At 39.1% G+C, this 27907-nt stretch overlaps 2 protein-coding genes and 1 long non-coding RNA gene across 12 annotated transcripts; 2 read left to right on the forward strand and 1 right to left on the reverse strand.

Moving 5' to 3' along the window:
* Positions 1–2948: 2948 nt before the first annotated feature.
* LOC103722397 lies at positions 2949–16034 on the forward strand. 10 transcript variants are annotated; one of them, XM_039122233.1, is made up of 9 exons: positions 2949–3840; positions 3960–4016; positions 9810–9951; positions 10025–11303; positions 11424–11779; positions 14428–15151; positions 15235–15337; positions 15448–15583; positions 15721–16034. In XM_039122233.1, the coding sequence occupies exons 1-6, from the start codon at positions 3011–3013 to the stop codon at positions 14974–14976; spliced, it is 3213 nt and encodes a 1070-aa protein (XP_038978161.1). In that variant the 5' UTR covers positions 2949–3010; the 3' UTR covers positions 14977–15151; positions 15235–15337; positions 15448–15583; positions 15721–16034. The 10 variants fall into 10 exon arrangements, with proteins under 10 accessions (XP_038978161.1, XP_038978158.1, XP_038978159.1 ...); XM_039122230.1 differs by having other exon boundaries at positions 10025–11779; XM_039122231.1 differs by having other exon boundaries at positions 10028–11779.
* A 1365-nt stretch (positions 16035–17399) lies between these two features.
* On the forward strand, positions 17400–26194 carry LOC103722400 (5'-adenylylsulfate reductase-like 3). The gene is given in 6 exon segments (XM_008812948.2): positions 17400–17471; positions 24483–24649; positions 24651–24670; positions 24759–24883; positions 25428–25725; positions 25727–26194. Coding segments are annotated over 5 exon segments (741 nt in total). The 5' UTR covers positions 17400–17471; positions 24483–24496; the 3' UTR covers positions 25872–26194.
* A 1176-nt stretch (positions 26195–27370) lies between these two features.
* On the reverse strand, positions 27371–27894 carry LOC120108584. The gene is made up of 2 exons (XR_005509874.1): positions 27636–27894; positions 27371–27541 (listed from the first exon to the last, which is right to left on the reverse strand). It is a non-coding gene; the product is annotated as an uncharacterized LOC120108584 (long non-coding RNA).
* Positions 27895–27907: the final 13 nt, after the last annotated feature.

Raw genomic sequence — 27907 nt, forward strand, 5'->3', positions numbered from 1 at the left:
AGTCATCTAACATGAATTTGGTGTGCAAATTACACAAGTCCATCTATGGTCTAAAACAAGCTTCTAGGCAGTGGTACTCAAAATTCTCCTCTTCTCTTACCACTATTGGTTTTCGGCAATCAAAATCTGATTACTCCCTATTCACAAGAGATGATGAGCATGGTTTTGTAGCTCTTATAGTTTATGTGGATGATATTATTGTGGGCAGCAATAGTATGACAGCAATTGATTCAATCAAAGCATATCTACATACTCAATTCAAGATAAAAGACTTGGGAACTTTGAAAATTTTTTTTGGGATTGGAAATTGCAAGATCAGCTGCTGGCATTCACCTATGTCAAAGAAAGTATACTCTTGAAATTCTAGAGGACACTGGGTTTCTTGGCAGTAAATCAATCACAACTCCAATGGAAATCAATCACAAATTATCACACTCCTCCAAAGATTCCTTGGTTGATGTCACAAGTTTCAGAAGATTGGTTGGTAGACTCATTTACCTAATAATTACAAGACCAGATATAACGTTTGCTGTGAATGTTCTCAGCCAATTCATGGATAAACCAGCACAAATCCATCTACATGCAGCTCACAGAATTTTGAGATACTTGAAAAGCTCTATAGGCCAAGGTATATTATTTTCCTCACAATCTCCTCTTCATCTTAAAGCTTATAGTGATTCAGATTGGGCAGCATGTCCCGAAACAAGGAGATCTGTCACTGGTTTTTGCATCTTCATCGGAGATTCATTGGTCAGCTGGAAGACCAAGAAACAACCTATTGTATCAAGATCCTCTGCAGAAGCAGAGTACCGGGCCTTAGCTCACACCAGTTGCGAAGTTGTCTGGTTGCTTGCCCTGCTAAAAGAGTTCAAGATACAGCATGCACAGCCGGCACTTGTATATTGTGATAATCAAGCGGCTCTTCACATCACCAAAAACCCAATCTTCCATGAAAGGACCAAACACATAGAACTGGATTGCCACTTTGTCAGGGAAAAAGTTATAGCAGGAGTTATTAATCCGGTTCATATCAGCTCAAAATTTCAGCTGGCAGATATTTTCACAAAAGCTCTGCCTGCTACCTCCTTTCATTTCTTGCTATCCAAGATGGGCACGATGAACATCCATGCCCATCTTGAGGGGAGTCTCAAGACACTGGAACTTTTCTTCCCAGTAACACAGGTTCTTCCCATCCAGACACCGGAACCTCTCTTCCCAGTAATACAGGCTCTTCCCATGAGAACCCCAACGACTCTCTCTCTGAACTCCATGATCTAGAAACTTCATCTCTTTGAATTTTAGATTAGTTACGTTCAGTTACAATTTGCATTACTTAAATAGCTAGATTAGTTACACTTTAATCCAGCTCAATGTGTATAAATATCACCAATCTGTACTATGAAAGACAAGAAATAGAATGAAATTAGCATTCTCCTTCTCCCCTGTTTCCAGCTTCTTTTCTTCTTTTTTCTAACACACTATGGCTACTTACCAAAAGGGAACCACCCTAGATATGAGCATGCTGAGACCAAAGCTACTGATCACTAGAATAGCCATCATGGAACCCTCATTGAGGTTGGTATTGCTCAGCTTCAGGCTTATTTAGGCTATAATCCCAAGGGTCCGTGACCTTGGTCAGGATCTTATCGAACCCAAAGTCGGCAATCTTGACATGTCGAGCGATGTTGATGAGGAGGTTGGAGGGATTGATTTTGCGGTGCGGTGGAGGTAGTGAAGGACTCGTGGGAATGATCTTGAGGGCGTAGAATTAAGTCGGGGAGTACTAGTATCGGACGGTGGGTAAATGAAGATCATATTGAGTCAGTATGATAATTGAAAGGACCCAATTAAAATTTTTAAGCCAAGAAGTTGTGAGCTGAAATCAGTCAAAAAAAAATGTTCCGAAGTTAAAATATGAGACATATGTAATTCTGCTCGAAGATGATTTGGCTATGGTAATTGGATTTAGAGATGCACCGCTTACATAGATGGTCGCCATCTTCTACTTTGGAATACTTGGGGTATAGCAATTGCTTTTTGGGCCCATGCTAATAGAGAGACTAATAAAACTGTAACTATTTTGAAGAAATATTTTTGGACCGACTGCGCCGTAATTTGCTATATTTTAACTTTTAGACCTATTTAAAATAGTTCCTAACTGTATCCTACCGCGGGCGAACATCGCCACCCTACAGCTCCACCGCAGGCGCACGTCGCCGCAGGAGGATGCCGCCACCCAAAAAAGCACCCCACGGTCGGCCGCCATAGGGACTTCGCTACAGCTCGCCTCCTCGGTCCCGTGGCTGGGACGCCGTGGTCCTGCGACTAGCAGAGGCCCGGCCACCCCGCGGCCGAGCCTAGCCGCTCCATGGGCCGACCGCGCACCACGGGTGGCATCGTGACGACCTGCAGAAGGATCACCGACCATGGGCGGTGGCGGCCACCGTGGGCAGCCATGGGTTCACCAAAAAAAAAAGAAAAAAGAAACAGCCGGCGGCGTTGAGAAGAAGGAGATAGAGAGGGAGAGAGAGGGGAAGAGGCGGTAGGATGGAGGATTTTGGGAAAAAAAAAATATTAATAAAGGTATTTTGGTAAAAAATAGTTTCTCAATAAAGCTGAAAATAGTATTTCGGAAAACTCGGAGCTTCTTCTAAAAAAACTATTTTTAGTTTTCTAAAAAAGCTAAAACAGTTTTTCAAAAATTTTATCAAATATATATATATATATATATATATATATATATATATATTTTTTTTTTTTTTTTTTTTTTTTTTTTTTTTTTTTGAGGAATTGGAAAGGCTCCTCGCCCTTCAAAATTTTCCAAAACGGGCATAGACAAACCTGATCACGCGCATTTCAGGTGCATACCCGCGACCTATCAATTGTCGCTTCCGAGTGATCGGATCCGGACCTTTATAAACCTTCAGTCCATGAGCCGCTCTGCCTTCCTCCCTCCCTCTCTCCCTCTCTCTGAGATCCCTTCCTTCGAAGCTCGCTCTCTCCTCTTCCCATGGAGACGGAGCTTATCCCGGTGGTCGACCTCCGCCTCCTCTCCCAGGCCGAGCTCAACACCCTTTCCCTCTCCTGTCCCAACGCCTTCGACCCCCACCGCTGCGACGATATCGTCGTCCCCAAGATCGACCGCTCCGTCTTCAATGAGAGCGCCGGCAGCCGCAAGCAGACCTACTCCCGCCTCCGCCTCGCCCCCCGCAAGCCCAACGTCCCCCCTTCTTCGTTCTCCTCCTCCTCCTCCATCGCCCGCCGCCGCCCCCGCGGCCACCTCTCCTCCTCCCCCCATTCCTTCTCCGCCACATCCGCCACCGACGGCACCAGCGCCGAGGATGACGACCCAGGACGCCGCAAGAATCAGCAGATCGTCTCCTTCCTCCGCCAGCTCTTCGCCCGTGAGGACTCCTCCGCACCCCCTCCCCAACTCCCATCCCAGTCTCAAACCAACCTAGCGCTAACCGTAGCCACCCCCATCTCCACCCACCGGAATCCCGACGCGGGTGATAGTAGTAGCAAGGCGTTGGTAGTGGTGGATGATAGGGATCGGGAGGTTCTGAATGCCAAGGGCGTGGCGGTGGATTTGGTCGGGTTGGGGGAAATGGTGGATCCTTTTGGGGAGAAGCTGAGGCGAAGGACGGCGGGGTTAAAGGCGGAGGAGGAACTGCTGCGGTTTTTGAGTGGCTTGGAAGGGCAGTGGGGGAACTGGAGGAAGAGGAGGAAGATCGTTGATGCGTCGGTGGTGGGGGATGACTTGCCAAGGGGATGGAAACTGCTTCTCGAGCTCAAGAGGAAGGACGGTGTGGCCGGGCTGAACTGCCGGCAATACGTTAGGTTGCTTCTAGCTTTCCTGCCTTCTTCTTCTTCTTCCTTTCTTATATTGTCGATTCATTTAATGCTCGAAATACATCTCATTCCAATTCTAATTCAATTTTTTTTTTTGCATTGTACAGCGAACGATTTAAAGATCATGATCAAGTGCATTTGGATTGTCTCATGTCTTTTGATTGGTGTTTATCCCCACAACATCTCAATTTTCTTACATACAAAGTATTTACTTGTTACTAATAAAATCTAGCCACTGTTCTTCCTTGGATCCCTTATTTCACTCCGATAGTATCTTAAATTGGGATCGATGCAGTCTACTTTGATGATATAATTAATTATATCTTCTATGCTGGTGGCAGCAGAATTTTCTTGTATAATTAAAACTCTTTATGTTCTCCTGCATTTTGAAGCACTCTTCTTAAAACTATTTTTGAGATTTTCTAATATTTTATGAGTTATATTTATATGAAGCATCAAAAAGTTTATTTTCTCATTCCTGGTCACTCCCTTCCATAGACAGATTGATTATGACTTCATTTCTTATTCTATCTTTTCTTAAATTACTATATATCTATCTCAAAATTTTTATTTTGGCTAAACCGTCTCATGCACATAATGTTTTCTAGCTGCCCAATATTCTGTACTATAAAACATGGTTGGTCATGAGGATGTACAATAAAATTTTTCTTTAAACTTGACAGGTATCCTGCGATAATATATTATACCAGTTGCACCTCTGAAAATAACTATATTAGGATCAAATATGTACACAAATATAGATGCACAAGAGAAAATATTTAGAATTTACTATATAATGATGTTAGATTTAGTAATTTTAGTAATTATACCCTGTAAATATGGCTAAAATGTACATATGGCCACAAGATTCCAAATACATTATGCGCAATCAGACATATCTATCCATCTTCTATTCATATAGAGACAAACACACCCACACACGCCTACCCACCCTCAAGCACATACTTGCATCGTACACTACGTACATACATGCAAGAATGCATGTACCACCATGAATATACAGTTTGTGTACATTCAATGAGTTGTGCACGAAAGATATAGGATAGTAATTATTTAATGTGCTATAAATGACCATAAAAATAGGTATAAGTTGGGAAACCTTTTGCATTTCCAAATATGCAATATCTTCTCATTATAAGAGTCACCATGTTTATAACTAATGTTGCTGAGGTTTCGGGTACCAGGTCCTGCACCCACCAAGAACATCATACACCTCCTCTAGTATACCTGTTCTTCAATTGCTTGACATTAACTTGATAGATAATAGTGAAAAGGAGCTCAAACTATGGAACAAGACCCTTAATGCTATTTTGCTTCTTCCTATATAATTTACCGCGACATTGTTATGGTATAATCAACATATTTATGAAAATGATTATTCTAACTTTTGTGGCACATCACAAACTCCCTTTGTCATTTGCTAAATGCAATGTCAATAAGTTGGAAGGGGAAGATAAGCTGGCTGGTTTGTGGATAAAGATTAAAATATGGCCTCCATCAAAAGATAAACAAAGAATCTTTTCAGCCATGGAACACAGGTGACCATGGAAATCCCAATTCTTTCCTAAATTTTATCCGCAAATTCTTTCCCTTGCAGCATCATTGCATGATTGCACAAGGTAAACAAGCTTTCCAATTACTTTTGCATGTTGAATAAAAGCTACATGCCTCTAACCTATATCACTTGTCCTTCTTGTATCCTTGGCACAGTCTTTTTAGTACCTTATCAATTGTAAGAGGAAAATATGACAAGCAAAAAGCAACCAATAAATATCTTTCATTTTCTTTGTATCTTGCATAATTGCAATTGCTGGAGATCAATTATTGCAAAGTCTAATGGTAGTTTTGACTTTTGAGGTTTTTGCTATGTGAAATCCACTCTCCAAAGGATTGGAACCATTTGATTGATATGTTCTCATCATTAGCATCTTTAAAGGCATCCTTCTGGTAATGTTTTATTTGAAGAGTCACTGTCATTGTACTTTTATGAACTGTGGCTTTAGAGATGTGCTATCCTAACATAAAATGAGTAGTTTTGTGTAGGGCTTGAATGTTGACCATGCCACTTTGCACATACCATGACAAGCCTATAAGTTATGAGTCATAGAGGTGGTGGGGCACTGCAAACTGCTTGGCATTGAATTCTGTCAAACTACCCTGATTTGGTGTGGATCAGCATGCCCCCTGCATCCCTCCCCCACTTTTTTGACTAATCTGAAGATTATGGAGGTAGGTGGGATTTAGTAAAAGTATGACTCAATAGCCAAACAACTTATGACCTAGGAAGCAACTGACTGAAATCGAATTTTTTTATATAAATATCATTTCGATCTTCATTTGCTTAAGATATTGCATGCATATAAGAAACTAACCCTTATTTGAGTCAATAAAAAAAATCAAACTCAAAATTCATTGAAATTAGAAGGCCAGCTTTAACTCATGAACAAATTCCATAATCGCTTTAAAATTTGATGTTGTTTCAGAGTAACAACTTTAAAATGGTAGGAAGTTTTTTATATAGTAATAACTCATAAATGTTATTATATCCAAACATTTCCATATCTGAAGGGTCGAGTACGAAAGGTCTTATATTTAGCATAGTTATTAAATCCAGACTAGAGACCGACTTGGCGAAGGGTCCAGGTCATCGGGTCATTGGTCTGACCACTGGGTCAATCAGTCAAACCAAGTTTGCACTAAAAATATTTAAAAATTGAAAAAACATAAAATAGAATTAGTATAAGAAAATATGTATAGTTATTGATAATTTTTTATGAAATAGTCTTTATAAATCACATGTATCAACACTCTATGCAATCCTTTAGTTATAATATTAGTAAAAAATGATCATGAATCATTTAATTTTATCAAAAATTGTTAAAATATATAATATAGGAAAATGCAGGATACTTGTCAACATTGTTTTATGATGAAAATAAAGTTTTGAAAATATCCAAAAGATAAAACAAGTATATATGTTTCTTTTTGTAAATTATATTTTTTTGTCATCCAAGCTTAAGTTGCATTTTTAAACGGTCCCTAAACTTCAAAAACTTCTACTTAGGTCCTTAGAGTGTCAATTGTTTTAATGTCATCCGTCCACCCAATTTCCGGCATCGGAAAGTTGCACGTGATGCACACGTGGTATTTTTTCCTTGCTGGCACCATTATCAACATAGGGGTGATGACATGGCATAACAAATGAAAATTTTTATTTTGATGTTGCGGCATATGGGTAATGATGTGGCATATGAATGATAATGTGGGATATGGGTTGGTGATGTGGCTCCGGACATGTGCCACAGTAAAAATTTCCATCCAAAAGTATCCAATCACTGAGTGCCACATCATCACCCATATATCGTATCATCACCCATATACCATAAATTATGCTTTTAGTCCGCCAAATTTCACAAATGCTTTTACATAGTCCTTATAGTTTAAAAATCTATAATTAGGTTCCTCAATTTTCAAGTTAGTATAGCCTTTTTGGTTGATTCTAGCCAGTTTCTAGCACCGAAAAGTTCTACGTGATGCATATGTGATGTTCGTTTCCTTACTAATGGGATAAGAGAGAGAGGCGGCGGGTCGCACGAGGAGGAGGAGGAAGGCCGCGCGATTACATGCTCGACTAGAGGGAGGCAATGATAGGCTCAACGATGGAGGAAGGGCGAGAGGACCCAATGGAGGAGGTTGGGGCAGAGCGGGCGTAGTGCCACGGCGAAGGCAGCAAAAGGAGGGTTGTGCCAAGATGCAGGAAGGCTGGGTCATCACGAGGGGGGGGCTTGGTGATTGCCGAGGGTGGGGGGGTTCGGTTGTCACCGAGGCCGACAGAGGAGGAGAGGGCATGGGGGGGTGATGTCGAGGATGGAGAAGGACGACGAGGAGGAGAAGGGGGTTGGGTGCTGAAGATAGGGAAGAGGTTGAGAAAGAGGAGGGGGGCATATGGGTTCTAATTGGGGGTTATCGGGCATTCTTGATATTAGAAATTGGTCATAATCAACTTAAAAGGGCTACATTAAACCACACTTGAAAATCAAGGGACCTAATTAGAGTTTTTTAAATTATAGGATCGTTTAAAAATATTGGTGAAATTTAAGAGGACCAAAAGCATAATTTATGGTAGATAGGTGATGATGTGGTACATGGGTAATGACATGGCATATGGATGATGATGTGGCACTCAGCGATTGGAAGCTTTTGGAAAAACAATTCCACTGTGGCACGTGCTGTGTGCCATCTCATCACGCATATACCACGTCATCACCTATATGTTGCATCATCAAAATAAAAATTTCCACCTGTTATGCCACATCATCACTCATATGCTGACATTGGTGCCAACAAGAAAAAGAACGCCGCATGTGCATTACATGCAACTTTCCGATGTCGGAAATTGGCTCGAAGGATGACATTAAAACACAAGTGAAACTCTAAGGACCTAATTAGGGGTTTTGAAGTTTAGGGACCATGTAAAAATGCAACCTAAACTTGGAAGATTAAAAACATAATTTACCCAGAAAATTATGTCTTTTGGAAGTAACCGATTTCAAAGTTTCAAAATTTGTTTAAAATAGCTTCATCTAATGATTTGATAAGTATAACAAAGTATCCTGATTAAACAAAAGCAAGTGTTGGTGCTGTGGTTAAGAAGACCTACATTGAACCATAGATCAGTAGTTTGAAACCCACTTTAAACACCATTATTCAAGTGGGGAGAAGCAAAGGAGGGAGTGGGAGAGGAAGGGAGAGCGCGCGAGGTTGTGGTGCCCAATCCTTGCGAGATTAAATGGATACACAGTCCTGTTAGGGTATCAGACTGGCCAGGGGTCCGGTTCTCCAGTGTTTTGGTTTGACTGGCCTATCCTTTTCGAGTTGAATAACTATGATATTTAGTCTCTATACATGCCTTAATCTTTTTCAAATCTCAAACACCAATTCTTCTTTTTGTTATGAATGATTTTTGTCTATTTTTATGATGTATCGTCCTTGAAGAAATGTTAATGCATTGTTAGGATGTTGTATTTGCATAAATGACGCATTGCATTATATCCAGCATGGATACATGTCATCTTTTCTTGCATGGATACATGTCATCTTTTCTTGATTATATGACACTATATATTGCTTTAAATTTTTGTTTTAATGCATGAAATGACTTTTAACAAGACCAGGAAATGTTTAAAGTACACTATTCCCAAAAAGGGAAAAAAAAAGCCCATGCCCATGCACAGGCCCATAATTATTAATGCCAAACCATGTCGACTGCTATTGCCATGACGCCTAGTGGGCTGGCCCATGCCAAGTGTTGGCATTACATGGCTTGTGGCACATGCTGTGCAGACCCCTGGTCGGCATGTACATGGCAAGCAATACCTAAATCCTTGATTCAGTCTTAAACGCTGATGATTTTTTTCCAGATATTGTACTTTTTTATTTGATGCTTTTTTCCAATTCCTGTTTGAGCCACGTTCTGATTCTACTTGTCTGGACTTAAGTTACAGGTTTGTAAGCCCTACCAATTCTTTTGCATAGGATGAGCTGCATGTCAAACTATTTTCAAGCTTTCCAAGTCAGTCTGACTATGCTGTTGAACTTCTCAAACATCTATCATTCCTGTGATGGTTAAGCTTATAGGTTATCTAGTCATGATTTATCTGGACATGGAAGAATAACAGATATATATAACCCTGCACTCTTCTTCATTTTCCTTCTCTCTCTTTGTGATTTATTGATAATAATGCCGCATAGAATTTCTGTATGCTATCTTTGTTGAAACATGTGCATTAATTTAATGTCTAGCTACTTCATGATGATTTATAGGAGATGATGTTTAATTATATGCTATCTTCTAGATTATCAATGCATTTCAGTTTGTGGTCAATTGATGAGTGTCTTACCTATAATTTCCTGTGTTTGTGAACACACATTTCCAGCCCAAATGGCAAGCAGTTTGTGTCTTGCAAAGAGGTTTCTTCATACATACTCTCCCTTATCAGCCACCCAAATGAAATGCGATCCGTTTCTGTTCGAAATGATGGGAGCACTCATGAACTTGATAAATCGACTCCTAGATCCGTAAGTCTAACAGATGATTCTGATATATTTGAACCAATTCAGCTTGACTTTTTTGGATTTATGTGATATGCAGCAGGCTACAGGTCTTGCCCATCAAGAAGACATTGTGAGGGAAAATCACAGCTTCTCTTCAGTTACCCCTATTGCTTCTTATTTAGACGATAATCAGAAGCAAGTTGTCTTATACAAGGTTGAGAAGCAGACATCGGATGATTTGAAAAATATTCTAGAATGTCATGCATGCCATCTAACATTTGCTGACAAGGACACAGATATGCAACACCAGTTGTTGTTTCATCAAAGGAGTGTGAAGCGGCGTAGACTTGGCAAATCCATTGGGGACGGTGTCATCGTAAAAGATGGTAAATATGAATGCCAGTTTTGTCACAAGACTTTTAGTGAGATACATCGCTACAATGGGCATATTGGGGCTCATGTGAGATACCAAGGTCTGAGTGCTGAAGGACTGCCAGATATTATGACAAGAAAGATATTTAATCCATCCCCCTTAGTTGCAGTACTATATGGTTTCTCAGAGACTAATTTGGCTAAAGAGAATGAAGAAACTTGTAATGCAAAATCTGCTGATGAACTTCATGTTGATTCCTCTGAGTGCAGAATTGAGACCAAGAATCCTGAAATTGATCATAATGCAAAGTCTGGTGGTAGTAAAACTACTGAAGTAGCCTGCACAAGCATCTCTGTTGATGACCAAAATAATGATCATAATTTGACTAATTACAAGTCTGATGAGATTGTTCGGGAAAGAAATATCACAGATGACAAATCTGCTGCATGCATGGATGCCATATCTCCTTTTGTTGTTGATGTAAACAATGTGGCACAAAATTGCTCACGTTTTACCACTCGAGAAGCATCTACAAGCAATTATGTTGATGATCAGCCGAACAATATTGATATGATTGATTATAAATGTAAAGTTGTTGAGGCTAGTAGTGTTGAGGATCTCAAATGTAATGACAGCCAGGGTAATGATAGTGATGGAGGTGGTTATATATTAGAGGATATCATCGAGTCTAGCAATACCAAAGATGTCAAGCCTGACACATGCTTGGATGCCGTGTTTTCCCCTCCTAAAAATGGGGACATTGCAACCTGTGAAACTATGACTGAAATTGGTCCTTCCTCCACGAGCATTTCTGTTGACAACGTTAATGATTATCATATGACTGGCCACAAATCTGAGGAGGTTGTTGACATTAATAATGCCGTGGGTGTTAAACCTACTAATAATGAAATCGATCTTTCTTCATGTACTATGATTCCAGATATTGGAAAATATGGCACTGATGAGAAAGTCAACTCAGAAAGACATTTGCTAACCATATCAGGTAATGAATCATCTTATGGGATTGAGACTTTTGCAAATGATATTCTTTCTAGCTCCATGGAAGAAAACATTCTTGATGAACCTGATACATCTGGCAATGGGTTGAAAACTGAATTTGCAGGTTGCCATTCATTTTCTGACAAAGAACCGGTTACTGGGAATATAATGCCTGATGAATTTAATGCTTCCTGTACTGACACTACTTTTGTCAATGGGCACACTGGGGTGATTGAGACTGATGCACATCGTATGTTTGATATTGACATGAACGAATCTGTGCTTGAAGAAATGGATAAACCTGGTAATGTGCTGGAAACTTGCTTTGTTACTAGCAATGCTGGATGCGAAGAGGTTGTTCTGAGCAATGTTGTTGCGAACAATGATCGAACAAACTCCCTGCAGGGTAATGTGGCTGGCACATCATCATGGGTACATTCAGCTGATGGTGTCCCAATCGTTGATATGATCCCAGAACAGGTAAAGTTATTTCAAGCCTAGATGATAGTTGGGGAGAAATACACTCAGTAACCTTCAAATTTAGAAAATTCTTATAATAGCATCACGTTACAAACGACTGTCTTGACTGCAAAACCTTTTCATCTCGATGGCTATAACTATAGTTTTTTCGAGCACCAGCCATGCAGGAGAATTTGTGACTTACATCAAATTGGAAATTAAGTGGAAGCCATTTAGAGGTTCTGTACTTACAATATAACAGTCCCAGTTATTTAGATTTGATACGTCTACTTGTGTTCCTTAAACCTCACAAAAGCATGCATGCACACTGGTATAACCGATGTACACCCGTAGGCTCTGTAATTGTCTAGATGATGCCCGTGCCGGAGATGTCCAACCAGCACACAAGTGAGGTACCGATGTGTTTCACAAATGCTAGAACTATTTTAGTTATTTACTCTTTTCTGTTCTAGTATTGCTAAAGTGGGAAGTAAGTTTAATTTAAAATTGTAGGACACTTTTTAACTCACTCTTTTTTTTTTCAGAAAAGTGCTTTTAAGTTCTGAGGATATAGAGATCAGTAGAGCTGGTGCTTTTCTACTGATAGTGTTTGCTTTCAATGAATAACCAGGAACATTTTGGTGAAGTGCTACTTGTAATGATCAATAAAACTTATGATTATTTGATGATTTACCATGCACATTTGCATATGCAACACGTACTTGTGATGGAGTCTAATCTGTTTTTCGTGCCTTGTAGTTCTATATAGAAGCACCCACGTGTTATGTCTTTTTTTATGTTGTCACTCTGCTAGTAAACTATGGCTCCACTTTTATGTGAACATGTCGGAATAGGTGAACTCGTTTTTGATGCAAGTTTACTTGTAATAATCAATAAAACTTATGATTATTTGATGATTTACCATGCACATTAGCATATGCAACACATACTTGTGATGGAATCTAATCTGTTTTTCGTGCCTTGTAGTTCTATATAGAAGCACCCACGTGTTATGTCTTCTTTATGTTGTCACTCTGCTAGTAAACTATGGCTCCACTTTTATGCGAACATGTCAGAATAGGTGAACTCGTCTTTGATGCAAGTTTACTTGTAATGATCAATAAAACTTATGATTATTTGATGATTTACCATGTACATTTGCATATGCAACACATACTTGTGATGGAATCTAATCTGTTTTTCGTGCCTTGTAGTTCTATATAGAAGCACCCACGTGTTATGTCTTTTTTTATGTGGTCACTCTGCTAGTAAACTATGGCTCCACTTTTATGTGAACATGTCGGAATAGGTGAACTCGTCTTTGATGCAAGTCTAGGTGCATATCTCATTGCATATAATGCCAAGCCTCTATTCATTTCCTGATTCTATCTTGTTTTCTTGATTAGTATCCCAACATGGAGCTGTGGGACCAACAATGCTATGCTTCATCTTCATGTGGAGCGTACTTTTTAGATTCAGTGGTCCTAAATAGGTGCACTGTCTTGGATTTTGCTTGTTGGTTCATCTCTATAATATATGCTTTTGTCGTGGAACTGACAATAAGATGTTCGCCAATCGGCAATTGCCCACTGCTTTTCATGATGTTACTTCGAACCTCCTTTAGCAGGAAAAATGAATATTACTGTCAGCAGGAAAAATGAATATTACTGTCAGAGTAGAAATACAATACCATTGTTACATTGCCTGCTTTCTTTGTTTTTCTGTTAAGCCTATGTTCCTTCTGGAGGATAATTTAGCACAAAAAAATGTTCTACTTTTATAGGTAGGATGATAGATATTGTCCTGGTTAAATAGGGCTTTTTTTTTTGGGGGGGGGGGGGGAGGGGGGTGGTTTATAACAATCAATCAATAGGGCTTGTGATATATAATTTTTTTCGTCCATAAACGAAACTACCCCTCGCTCTTCCTCTTTTCCTCAGTTTCCGCTCTGAGTTCGACTCCTTTTCCTACCGGCAATCCGTTCCCACTCTGAGTTCTTTCCTATTTTCTCCTTGGACAAATTTGGCCACCGACATCCCTATTTTCTCTATTTTTTCACTGTTAATGTGTCCCATCATTGGAAGAGGAAATCATTTTGCTCTCCTGTTCATCGCTCTTCTGCTCTTTCCGTACTTTCCTAGTTTCCCACCCTTATCAGTCGAAGTATCTTTCCAATAGTGGCTTCGACTTTCTTCTTCCGTAATTCGTAGTTTCCCACTCCAATTTTTCAAGTTCGACTCTATTTTTCCACCATTTTTTGGTGGAGAATTGGGACTCTACGACATTCCGTCGTCGGCTCTTCCAGAAGCTTTTTGTTAATGCTGTCGCCTTTGCCCAACTCACCAAATATGTCAATCGTTACAACATAATTTTTTAAATTTTATATCAAACACCAAATTGTTATATAGTTTTCTATGTCATTTGTTTTAAAATTTAGAAATGGTCAAAATTTAAAAAATAATAGATAGAGAGGTTGAGATGGCGCATTTGACATATTTGTCATAAAAAAATCATGATAATCCTTCATTGATCGCTATTCAGTGCTATTCTGTTCTTTGTTACAATTATATAGATCATTCATTAATGCATGATGTTTTACTCAAATATGTTTTTCTAATTTTGAAATGATATTATTAAAATTTATCGTTTGAATATAATTTGTGATGCAGACATCTAAGATGGCTCTAATTCAGAGGAGAGGCAAAGCACCTTCTGTTGGCTTGAAGAATATGGTCAATGGAAGGTGCTACTTCAGTCACTTCGTCCATTTTACTGTCACCCTTGTCAAGTCTATGTCTCGGGAGCAAAAGGAAAGGGTGACCGGCACTCCATTTGGACACATGCTAGCTCTTCCATATATTAAGCAGAGTAGGCCAGTCCTAGACACATTGCTTTCCTTTTGGGATGATAAGAAGGAGGGATTTTGGTTTGGTAAAGTGTTAGTGCCTTTTGTAGGGAGTGATTTTGCACTCATCCTTGGTTTGAGTGCCACAGGCAATGAGGTCCAACTGCATAAGGAGGGAAGGGTTAAGTCTGACCTCATCACCCGATTTTTTGAGGGTGACCATAAAAAAGCTGATAGAGATGCAGTAAAAAATAAATTACAATATCTTGTTGGAAAGAGTGAAAAAACAAGATGTAGAAGATTTCACCAAATTATGGGTTCTATATCTCTTTGTGACTATCCTCTTTCCATCCATACACTATTATATTCTTAAGGCATTATGTTCATATCTTGATGATTTAGACTGCTTAGGTTCATATAGTTGGGGTCTTGCCGTTTTTGCTTTTCTTCGCCAGCAGATACCTAGTCTAGCCGAGAGTGTGAGGACAAGGAACATCACCGGCAAGGGATCTACTAGGTATATGAATGGCTGCACTGTCGCTCTTGTGGTAAGCATTTTAATGTTTTTTTGTAATTCATTGTTGAGATATGTATTGACTTCAAATATGATGGTTATATTGGTTTTTGGCAGGCATGGGCTGTTGAGCATGCGAACAGCCTTCTGGGAAGCCCACCGGCCACCGTTCATGTATCCACGTCTCCTGCGTTGGAGCAACGCCCCATTCCCTCGCAAGGTGGACGCGATCGCCAAAGTTATGAAAAACTTAAAAAGATTTCAGGTTTGAATGTTCATTTCTAACATCGCAACTATTTTAACTTGATGCAAAACTTAACTTTTCGCCAGCATTAGGTGATCGGAAAGCTAGAGCCTAGGGAGGAGGAGTTGCACCTTCTATCGCGAGGAAGGCCACAAGTGCGGGCTCCAATAGAGATGCGAGGAGATGAAATTTTTGCAAAAGGGTGTGCACGATATAACTCAGGTCTCTGCATACTCTTATTTCCATTTGGTACACTTACAACCACTTGGTAGACATTTATTTCTATTTGGCACTGCCCCTCTTTTCAATTGGTACACAATTAAATGCATACACTAATTAGGATATTTGTGTTGTTTTAGTTTCCGTCATCCAGCCAAAATGAGCGACATCCAATGGAATGCCTAGAGACACGAATGAGAGTGATAGAGAGGTCCTTAATCGCACATGGCTTTAATTTAGAAGACCCTCAAACATTTGGGTATGCCGAAGGGAAGAATGCTCGAATGGTCCTGTTCAATAAAAGGCTGTCGAGAGTCGAGAAGATCCTCCGAGACGAGGACTTTGATACCAACTTTTCATTCTATTTTTCTGTTCTCTTGTCCCACATCGGTGTGGCATATTGTCATCTGAACATCTCAATGGATAATGCAGCAATGGGTTAGGGTTCTTGATATCATGAGCTGAAATGAGAGAATGTAGGTTCAAGCATTCATTCATTATGAACATATCTAGCGGAAAAAAAAAAAGATTAATAAATGTCATCTGCTACTTTCTTAATTGCCATAAAAGAAGCATCATTTGCCGATGCTAATCAAGCCCCACCTAATTAATGTATTACAGTCTCTTACATTTTTAAGACTCGTGCATTCCATGCCTTTTCTTTCTATAATCCGATTTTATCCTTAGCCTTTTATATATATTACTATATTATTTTCAACTATGTATATAATATCCTTTTTTATCATTTTTATTAAAAACTAAAAAATAAAACACTGCTTGCGCATCACCTGGTAATAACTGATCAAATGCTCGGTTCACTCGAGATGCGGTGGAGACTGGTGCCGAACATGATTAGGTCCGTGGGTGATTGTCTTTCTCATATCACCCGGTGAAGTGAGCTGCGACTGGTTGTGGGTGATTGTCTTTGTCAACCAAGAGAAAAGAGATTTCACCAAACCATTCCAGAGTAAAACCATCCGTGTATGGATGGATACATAGTCATCCATGTGTACTGACTTGCCTCCTGCTATCGCTCGGCCACCTCGGTGCCTCTAAATTAAAAATAAACTAGAAACTATCAACCATCCTTTTGCTTTTGCTAGATCTCCGTATAATTTCTTCCTACTATTGGTGGTCTGCTTCGCGGGTCTAGTTTATAAGTACATGTAAAAACCACACTTTCCCAAACTCAGTCAACGCTATCTGTCTCCGCGTGCAGACATCCTTCGTAGAGGACTCCTCCATTTCCAACCAATCAACCCGTCCTCTCTGGTCTTCTGTCAAGCCGCCTCCAGGTCTCCCATTCGCTCACCGTCCGATCAATATCCGGACGGTCCCGATGCCAATCCACACCATCTTATAAACCCGTGGGCCCCCCTCCTTTCTTTTTCTCTCTTTTGATATTTCTTCTGTGGGGTTGTACCAAAACAATCGACAGAGAAAAGAGAAAGGGAAAACGAGGAAAGGAAAAGGCAAGAAGAGACGAGGGGAAAAAAGAAGAAGATTTATTTGCAATTTTATTTATTTATTTATTTATTGATCGGTTCGTCGCCGTGGACGGGGAGAGCTCCCGACGCTAAAATGCGCGCATCGGGCTCCCCTGCTGTCCCGCGCCGCCTCCCCTCGATCTAGGGTTTCGATTGTAACCTATCTCTTTCTCTCGTCTCCTTCTCGATTTCTTCGCTTATTGTCGTTAATCATGGAGGGGAGGAGGGTTTCGAGGGCAGTGGCGGCGTTGTTGGTTCTTCTTCTGGTCGTCGTGGGGCCGGCGGCCGCCTCCCGCCTCGGTCTGCCCTAGGGTTTCGGCCTGCCAGTCGATCTGGGGCGGCCGGACTCGTGCCCGCGCCTGGCTTCTCCGGTACTCGGTGGTAATCTGATCGGCGTCATCGAGGTGAATACCTACCACAGCTAGTTAGGGTTTTCTTTAATTGTGGTTCTAGTCCGGAGAATCTCTTGAGGTGTCATAGATTGGTATGATTGCTTGTAACAAATATCCCCCCTCCAAAATTTGTTCTTTTTCACCTTTTCTTTTGGTATGAAAATAAATTTTTTTGGACAACGTCTATCTTTTATTTTTTGGTCTGGCGGGGATTAATTTATTAACTGTTACATTTCGGTTGGAGACTGAAGAGAAACGAATATCTTTGATTTCGTGAATTATTATACAAAAAGCTAGCTTTCGATAAGAAAAGGTATTCTTTTGAGAATTAGGAATTTTGAGATATCTTTTCCTGACATATTAGTTATTATACTCATGGTAAGAACGGTAAGATCATTGAAAAACAAACTCTATATGTGACATTAGCTAGCAAAAATAGTTTCTTAGTTGGGATACACAAGAAAGGAGCTTGTCTTGTGTGTGGGAGTTTGGTTGGAGATATTAATCCAGGGAAGAAAAAAAAAGGGTCAGAGAGGGCATATAGGATATAAGTTTATCGTCTAATTATGGGGAAGTGGGATGTTGAATTGGATATCATGTATCTATAACTGGAAGGATGTTTGCTTGGATATTTAGAACCTCGTTGTCTTTATGGTGCGACTCGTGTTTCAAAATGCCTAAAAAAAAGACATTGAAGAATAGGATCAAGACTTTGGGAAGAGGACTTTCATGCTGTATACTTCAGATTCTGGTCAATCGGTGGTGAAGTCAAATTGTTTTTGTTTTGATTTTTTCTCTCAATGTTTTTAGGATGATAAAGTCTATTCAAGATGAAAAAGATGTTGATTGGAGAGAATCTTTGGGAAATCCTAATTTTTCTTTGTGCATGCAAAATACTTATCAGGGTGCTCTTTTACCAATTTATGCTCATTATTCTTTGAGGGGCTGCCTGCGACTTTTGGACCATATATACCTTCCATTATGTCAAGACAGCTTTATATCATCTTGTAGTTGGTGGATGGCTGTGGCAATTTCCCTTTTAATCTCCATATCTTGCTTACGAGTTCCAACACTCCTAGGTCTCATAATTACATGCCAGCACACCATCTTAATTTTTTTTAAAAATGTTAACTATTAACCAGAAGTGGGTCCCACTATTTTTAAAATCTTTTTTAATTGAGATCCCATGCGAAGCCAGTGTAATTCCATTGTCACTTCTTTCTGCTCTTGCCTAGGGACATGCATGGGGTTAGAGAGCAGGTTCTAAGATGTGTGAAACAGGTCCATCTATCCAAGTGTCTGGAAGAATCCGAAACTAGAATCTTCTAAAATTCAGCCATGGGAATGTGTATATTATATATTCATCTTTAAATATGTATTCGCGTATGATGAGTAGTGAGCTAGATCTAGGCTCTTTAAAGTTCATCAAGTTTGGTAAAGTGGTTGTTAATTATTATTTTTAGACTTGATATATTTCATTGTGAGTGCCAAAAGTAGGCATATAACCATGATTTCATCATGATTTGATGGTATGAAGTGTCAAGGAGTCTGTCATGGAATGTCCCAAGCGTCCAACAAGTCAAAAAACCTAAAATTTGGAGTGTCCAAGGGAACACTAGTGGTTCCTGTTTCTCCTTATCTGATTAGGGAGTTGAAACAAGATAATGATTTGGACTTGGAGTCTTTTTTTCCCTTCAAAGAAAAAAGAATTTGAGGCCATAACCCTAAGTCTGGCCACAAATGTTATATATAGTAAGACGATTAGATAGCTTTAATATATCTTCTTTTTTTTTGGTGTCATTAGTTTTCCTAGTGGATTCGCTTGTTTCCTTTCACTTGTTGTTCTTAGACAATTCAATGTAATTATACATTCAATGGTGTCAGAGTTTTAGCTAACTGATTTGGACTTGCTCTGATGTTGTTTTAGTGAGGATTCTTTTGGACTTGCTAAAATAAGCATTTATGTTAAGTTTATTTCTGAACTTTTTCCATGGAATTGCAGCACAATTGTTTAGTGAACTGAAGGAAATGGACAAGAACATAGCATGCATATGATGGAACTAAAGGCTTACTCAGATAAAACATTCTTTTAATTATTTTTTCTTTTTTGAATGTGCGATAACACATGTACTGGTGTGGTGAGAACAATTGCATTTTTGGCATGGTCTGAATATAGTAGAATGCCATAGACTCTAAAAAGTAACTAGAATGGCATGAACATGTGTATTGAGGACTTGAGGAGGTGCTGTAAGGGGAGCTGCTCGAGTTTGTTTTATCAATTTATGAAGAGAGAAGAAGATGCTAGCGATTCTGGAAGAAAAGTTGGGAAAATGGACTGAAAAAGCTCATCAGTATCTCTAGTACTAGCACATAGTGGAAGTTTTGACAAATGAAGATTCATAATGCTTTTCCCTAAAAAGATTAGATCTAGGCTTGTGTTGCAATTGTGGTTGTCGGCTAAGTTATTAACATCAAATGTTTATTAAAAAATTCGAAGTATGAGATTCATACTTGAGTCAGAAAATTCGAATTTTGTTATTATTATACTTATGATTCTTTGGTTCGAATCAGGATTTAGATTGTGTATGAATTTGTTCTATGTCATACAATATTCACTCTGTTGTTATGGTTATGAGCGTCAACACAAGAGATGTGCAATAATATGCACCATTTGATATTACAATTTGGCATGTACCATGACATGTCATAGCAGTATTCTGGCATATTATTATGTAAGAGTTTGGAACTTGCTACTTGCAGGTTGGTTATTATTTTCCTTTTGCAAACATCTCCAGTACTCTTTTAACTTTTTTTATGTAACTTTTTTATCCAATATGATGTTAATCCATGGTTTGTTATTGGTACACCTTTCCGATAAAGGTTAAGGATTATGTTGATGAACTTCTTTATCAAAGGAAATTGCATTTCCCATTGGGCATAAGATTGCTAGTTTTTTCTGAAGGGTTAGAGTCTTGGATGAACACTTGAGTTTGAGTATGTCTACTTGTCACAAGTATAATGAGAGTTCACTTGAACTGAGTTTTCTAGTGTAGCTTAGTATTCCTTTTAGCATATGTTTAGTTATGATGTGTTTCTTGCCATGCAGTTTCATGCAAGGTCGAAGGGAACCGGTACCGGACACCGGTCCGGTTCTCCGGCGGACGACTCGGTACGGGCCGTGCCGGGCTCTGTCCGAAAGAGAAACCATGGGAGAGAGGAAAAGAGAGAGAGAGCAAGCGAGGAGGGAGAGAGAGAGAGGGCGGGATGCCGGCGAAGTGCCGACTAAGGCTGGAGGAGGCCATCGGAGGCTGGCCTCGGCCGTGGTAACGAGGCTGCCGTCGCTGCTCCTGTTTCGAATGAAACAGGGTTCGGCCACGGCCTTAAAAAAATTTTGCGATTTTTAAGTGAAGTCGGCAGCCTTAAAAAAATTTCGTGATTTTTAAGGGAAGTCGCAAAATCTTGCCGACTTCACTTAAAAATCGCAAAATTTTTTAAGGCTGCGACCGGACCCCATTTCGTTGGAAACAGAGGCAGCGGCTGCGACCTCGCTACCCGCAGCCTTCGCCGGCGTCACGCTCTCTCTCCCTCCCTCCCTACCCGCTAGCTCTCTCTTTCTTTCTCTAGCTCCGGCAACGCATTTCGTTGCCGGAACCGTACTGGTAAGCCACCGGTACGGCTCGGGACGGCTGGAACCATTCGATTCGGGACGATTCCGCCGACCCTGGTTTCATGAGCTAGTTACCAGTTGCTGTTTGGTTCTTGTTGGTTTTTATAGATAAGGCTATGACGAGTGCATTGTGTTGTTTTGGAGGATTTTGGCCAGTTTACATGGACCAATCTGTATTGGCTCTTACTGATCGAGTTGGCTTGTGAACCGGTTGTACCAGGCCATTTTGGTGCTTAACTTGGAAAGTCATCTTCTGTAGATGTTTAGAATTAGTTTCGGAGCAGTATGTGAGTTTCTCTTTTTCTTTCAACATCCAAAAAGTGAGAAGGAAAAAAGAAAAAGAAGGATTCTTATGGAATGTAATTACTTTTCTTTACTAAAAAAGGCTCTTATGTTCAGGAAACATAAGCACAATGGCTATGTTTCATTAGCTATAGTTTAAAGAAAAATCAAAAACAGTTTCTATTCTCAGAAAAGTTGTTCTAGTTGCTTCTAATTTTCTTTTTAAAATATTTTCTTCGATTATTTTTAATTATTATTTTTAATTGAGTTGGTCCCTATTTGGCATGAGCACTTTGCTCAATAGGTGATCTATTGTATTAGTAACTATTTAGTTATACCAAATACTGTTTCTGTGCATGCGCACTTGGGTGGCGGGAGTTTTGTTTTTTGGGGAGAGGGGGATGCAAAAGTATATGCATTGGATTAGTTGTTTTGTGAATAGAAGTAGACACAGAATACCTGTGTGATTTCATTCAAGAGATATTTTGTGCAAGTTCTGCGGCATCTTGAAATTAGGATCAGAGGGACATTATTGTACATGAAGCCTTGTAACCTTGAATCTTGACAGACTACTTATGCTTTCTACCTTAGGAGGTCTAACCCATTAATGTTGCATTCTTGTTTAGGATTCATGGCTTATTCACTAGGAGCTTGGTTACCAGATCTTTTAACCTGTTTAACTTTCGTTGTTAATATTTTGGTTTGCTAGGGACTTTGTGGATTGATGTGAGTCAAAATAGAAATCAGTACTTGAACTTAAATTGCTACCACGGTCTATTCTAGGGTCTATTGTACAATTATCTTACTAATATTTGTATCTGATTCCCTTGCTTCAGGCTTTCCAGCTACTGACTGTCATTTTAATGGCATAATTTATCATGCATGAGTCTATTTTAAGCTTCTAAATGTTTGTTTCTAAATGAACTTCTGGTCTCAGAACTTCCAATTGCAAATATTTGCTGATTTAGTCATACTGATGCCAAATTATTGGATTGGAGTCTGGCAAGGTTTGGTGTACCCATATCAGTAATAGTTGATTTCTTGATATGACTGAATGGTTCGATCACATTAATGAATCCTAGTTAAATTGTCCTGATTGCTAGATCAGTTTGCAAGCAGCAGGTTTTGCACATGTATCAGACATAGTTGCTTTCTAGATATGACTGAATGGTTTCATCACATTAAAGAACCCGATTTAAATTATCCTTAACTTCTCGATAAATTGCAAGCAACATATATATGCAGGGAGAACCATATTTATAGAAGTGGCAATTATCGTACTGGAACACGAAAGAATTTTATCTTGTTTTCTGTTTTGGCTTCCCTTAGTATGTGATCATAGATTTCATATTTTGAGTGTAAGCAGTTTATTTTGATGTTTTGATTAAAGCATGAAGTCCCCTAGGTCAAATTCTATCTTCTTTCTGTGAGATCACAAATTAAATTGCACACCCAAAATACTACTTATTAAATGTGTACTATTCAAATGACTGAGTTGCGTGGACTTCGGCAATGAAGTGGGCATTGCAGTGTTGGTGGTAGAATCGGTTCTGGAGAAGGCATGTTAATTGGAATGAAAATTCCTTGTCCGCATAATGAATTTGTATTAAAGATTGACGGAGTACTCATTGAGGGAATATGTTCTTATGGCACTTCTCTGCAGGATCTCCATTCTTGTTTCCAGATTTGCAGCGTACAGTCTTTCCCATTGCTTCTGATTGCAATGTTTGAGGACATGATCAATGAAATGTGAGAAAAGGTTCATTAATATCTTCAAGATCATTGAACAAGAAAATTTGTCTTTCAAGAAATGTTATCTTATGATAATGTATCTCCATGAGTTTAGGTATTTAACTCTTATGACATCTCAGTTTTAAGAAAAGGTCAATGTATTAAAAGTTACAGAAAATCTTTCTTTGTTTGCATAGCAGAACTTAGGCAGGTATCAGGTATTTTAGTACAAGGAATATATAAATGGATCAATTTATGACTTCCCTTTTTGTATGGGTGTTCTCTGAAAGAATGTTAGATAGGGTGGCTGGGAGTTCGTTTGCTATTTTAAGCATGTGGTTACAAAGTTCAAGGATAATTTAGGCAACTTAGAAGAGTCTTGATTGCTTGTAGCGGGAGATCATTGCAATGCATCTATTCTACTGAAGGATGTTTTCCATGTTTATGGTTTCTTACTAATCCCTTAAAAGGTGATATCCCAGGTTGAGCAACAACATCTAGGGACATTATAGTTTTTCTGGTGAGAATGGATAGGTTCTTGCTGATGACCTTAAAGATATCTAGGAATTTAATCTTGCTGCTCCCTGACCATTTGTGATTCTTCAGCAGGTTGGTTTATCTTCTTGCATCATGTCTTGTATGACAGTCCGAAAAATGTTCTTCAGCTAGCTGATGTAACCCTTGCATTACTGGAAAGACTACTTATTGATCACTGGCTTTCATCACTAAGACAGTTCTTTAGAAATTTGGACCACACATATTGGGTCTAGAAGAACCACAATACGGCCAAAAAAAAAGATTTCTGCTTGCTTCTTGAGACAAGATCAATGCCCTCTGGAAGGCTTTTGTTTTGGTCAAGTTTGTTGATGCTCCTTTTGTGACTTCTTGAAAATGTCGAGAGTTTTCTTATCAATGCAGATTGTAGATTGATATTGTTATTTAACTCCTCTTAAGTGATTTCTTGCTCTTGTGCTTGGTATATTGTTTATAGTCTGCCTCAAGCTATCACAATTTTCTCCTGCTTTTTAGAAGGCTGATGCTGTTCTGGCTCATCATCAATGTATGGGTGCTGTGCCGCTCTGTCCCTGCATTTGCTGTTTGTCTTTTCTGCTACCAACTCCATATGGATTTTGGTTGCTGGTGATGTTTTTTTTGGGTGTTATACTTGTTCATGCCACTTTTTGATTAAATGGTCCGAATGCATGGCCCCTTATTTCATCTAGTTGTTTTGCCCATTCACATTTTCATATTCTAAATAACAGTTTCTGACCATTGCAGTTTTCTTTTTATGCTTCATAGAACTCTGATGCACTCCATGGGTGACTTTTTATTTCTCTTCTTAGGGAGATGAGGTGGTATGCAGAGGGCACTGAATATAGTGTACAGGAAGAGGGAGGACTATATAGCTATGCTCTTTTATGCTCCATGGTGTCCTTTCTCTAGAATTTGCCGGCCAAATTTCCAGGTTTTATCTTCCTTGTTTCCGACCATTCGTCATTTTGCATTTGAAGGAATCTGTCATCAGATCGAGGTGTGTGTTGAAAATTTATTCATCATTCGATTTTCACCATTTATTTGCATGTGGGCCCCTATTAACCACTAAAATTTATGATTTGCAGCATACTCTCTAGGTATGGTGTTCATGGTTTCCCAACTCTTTTCCTCTTAAATTCTACAATGCGAGTGCGGTATCGTGGATCACGAAATATTACTTCCCTAGTTGCTTTCTACAATGATGTTACAGGTGAGTCAGCTGACAGACTTTTTGGTCATAATTACAATTTACCTCATCCTTCTGCATAAGAAAGTGCTTTCCTCCCTAGGATGTCGTCAACATGGCCATTAAACCAGGGTTTTTAAGGAAATGGAAGGGGCAAAATTGGCAATCTAGCCCCAAATAACAAACAAACCCCACCTATTGCACCGACAACTAGGTTTAAACCGAATTTAGGGAGGTTCTCGTGAAACTGTTGCAGCACTCTTCGTTAGATTATTTACTTCATCTGTTTCATCATACAGTCCATTGGCTCTAGTTATCTTGAAACATCATAATGGATTCTCTAGGTCAACATGGATTGATACTAAAAAGAGCTGCTTACATTTGGGCCTTCAATTTGCATTATAGTTTCAAACATATCTGCTATTGTCATCTATGTGTGTACGTGTTTAATATGGCCGCACCATGGAAGTTATAAAATAAATAATGCATAATAATTTTGAAATTGGCTTTTCTTCCTTCCAAATTTCTTATGATGCAATAATTTTGTTTTCCATATGATCTGGTATAGGTGCTAATCCCGCGGTGCTAGATCCAATACCGGTGGAGAAAATTGTGGACCCATCAACTGATACTGAACTCAAGGAAGATAATGAACAAGAAAATTGCCCATTCTCATGGGGAAGGTCACCAGAGAAACTGCTTCAACAGGATACATATCTGGTGCTGGCCTGGTCCTTTGTGCTAATGAGATTGCTTTATATCCTTCTTCCAAAACTAAATGCCTGTGTCAAGCGGGCGTGGAGGCGGCATATGCAGTATGCGAGTTTGATGAGCTTGCAAGATCGTTCACAGGCTTATGTTGTGTTGTTTCAACAGATTGAATCCATGCAAAAGAGGGAATTTGCAGGAAGGAGCAATGAATGCGAAAGTATGGGCTTCCAAGTCACTGGCATCAGTCTCCATTGGTGAGCCGAGTTCTGGAAGAGCATACTCTGCAGGCGACAGGAGATAAAGATAATACGGTGTTGCCTTCTCAACATCGTCCGTGTAGCAGACAGGATACACTAAACGGATATCCAGCTTGTTTTCATTTTCAAATTGTGAGGCGTTGCGATAATTCTGGCAACATCCTATCCTTGGGATGGAGCTCATTTAAAGTTCCAACTGTTGACCTTTTCTATATCATAAATTTTACTACTTAATGTTATTGAAGATATACCCCTTCTGTCTTGTTGTACTCGCTGTTAGCTGCTGCTCCACTCTGGTTACATCAAAGTGATGTAAAATGCTATAAATTATCATCAAAAGTTGATGTAATATAAGCAGTCCTTGATATGTTCCTGAGCTAAATACTACAATAAAGACATGAAGGTTATAATCCATAGCTAGCTTATTCATCGCAGAGGAGCATGATTCAGATGATCGCTCATGCAATCCTATGTAACGCACCACAGGTATGCAAAAGTTGGTTTATAAAACAGTTTTGACTTTGGAGTATGATGAGTTCAATTGCATTGGTCCAGGAGAATGTTGACAGCAGTATGCTTGTAACTATTCTGACTGGCAACCTGTTATTACAGTCAACCAAGTGGTAGCAAAAAAAAAACAACCACGTTACACATCATTGGTGATGCTAACGGTGCTGTGGATAAGTTAGTGGAGGAGAGATTCTCTTCATTGTCCAAGCAAGAATTATTTGCTCTTTTTATATAGAGCCTTAAAAGATGTTGTCTATTAGATGGGAGGTACAACATTCCCTTTAGAAATGGAGTTTCATGATGGATTTATTGTTGAGACTCGCTTTGCATGAGTTTAACCAGAGTAATTTGTCAAAAAAATTACATTATGTCTGATCGGTTCAACCATTAAAAAAAGACTACCGAGCCCAAATTCCATTATATCACAGGCACAAAATCAATCATTAAATATATCTGGGATTTGAAATATGGATTATAGATATACTTTTTCTTAATGGATGATTATTGATATACTTTGACTCACTGTTAAACTAAATAAAGATGAAATATCACAACATTAAACATTTGAATTAAGAACAAAGAACGCTCATGCTCCAGACAACTACAATTCAATAAAAAGCTATCTGGTCTCCACAGTAGCCACATATCTTGAACCAAGCATGCTTCTAAATTCGAGTCAAAATTCAGGCAAACCCACTCAAGTCAGCATGATTATGTAACAAGAAAATTAACAAATAATTTACTTGAAAATTGAGGTGGATGACACTTAGTCCACTTAACCAAAAAACATGCTTTTAGTTAGATTATGCTATTCAATCGTGTCGGGGTGTTCCTCCAAAACTAGTCAACAATGGATCTTCGCAGGCTCCACATAAAAATATGGTGACAGAGAAAAGGTAATCTTTTGATATATGCATGATTATAATGAATGGAATAACATCTTCATGCCCCATAGATTAACAGCGGTTCAAATTCTTGAGGATGAAGAGATTTAATGATACAACAGAACTATTTGCAGGTATTGGGCAGAAACAGCATCGGATACTTCAACTGATTGGATATAACAATTCAGTGCTTACAAAAGATTCTTAGCTCAGGAACAAAGAAACAAGTTAAAACTGTACACCCAGATACACTGTCTATAGATGCACATTCATCACCTGACCAAGGACCAAAAAGTTCAAAATGTTGCATTTGCTGCAGCCTGCAGGGCAAAATAATGAGTTCTGTCAAGATAAGTTATATGAAATTGTGGGAACAAAAAGAAAAATCTGCTAAAAAGGAAACTTGAGAAATACTTGGGTAATAGTTGTCATGTGAATGTCAATCAGCCTCTGCAGTTGTCTCATTACTCACAATCTGCCATTGTGGGACATTTTTAGCAAAAGAGAATAATGTATAGTGAAACCATAAACAATTGCAGAAGTGAGAATAGAATTTAATTAGTCAATTTACATAAAAGATAGTTATTATGTACAACATGCGGTACTCAGCAAACAAAAACCTGCAGTGCATTAGGATGGAAGAACATAGTTAATATGCCGGTATATTATCTTAAAATTATTGAATT

Source organism: Phoenix dactylifera, unplaced genomic scaffold (genome assembly GCF_009389715.1).
Source record: "Phoenix dactylifera cultivar Barhee BC4 unplaced genomic scaffold, palm_55x_up_171113_PBpolish2nd_filt_p 001409F, whole genome shotgun sequence".
NCBI classification, from domain to species: domain Eukaryota; kingdom Viridiplantae; phylum Streptophyta; class Magnoliopsida; order Arecales; family Arecaceae; genus Phoenix; species Phoenix dactylifera.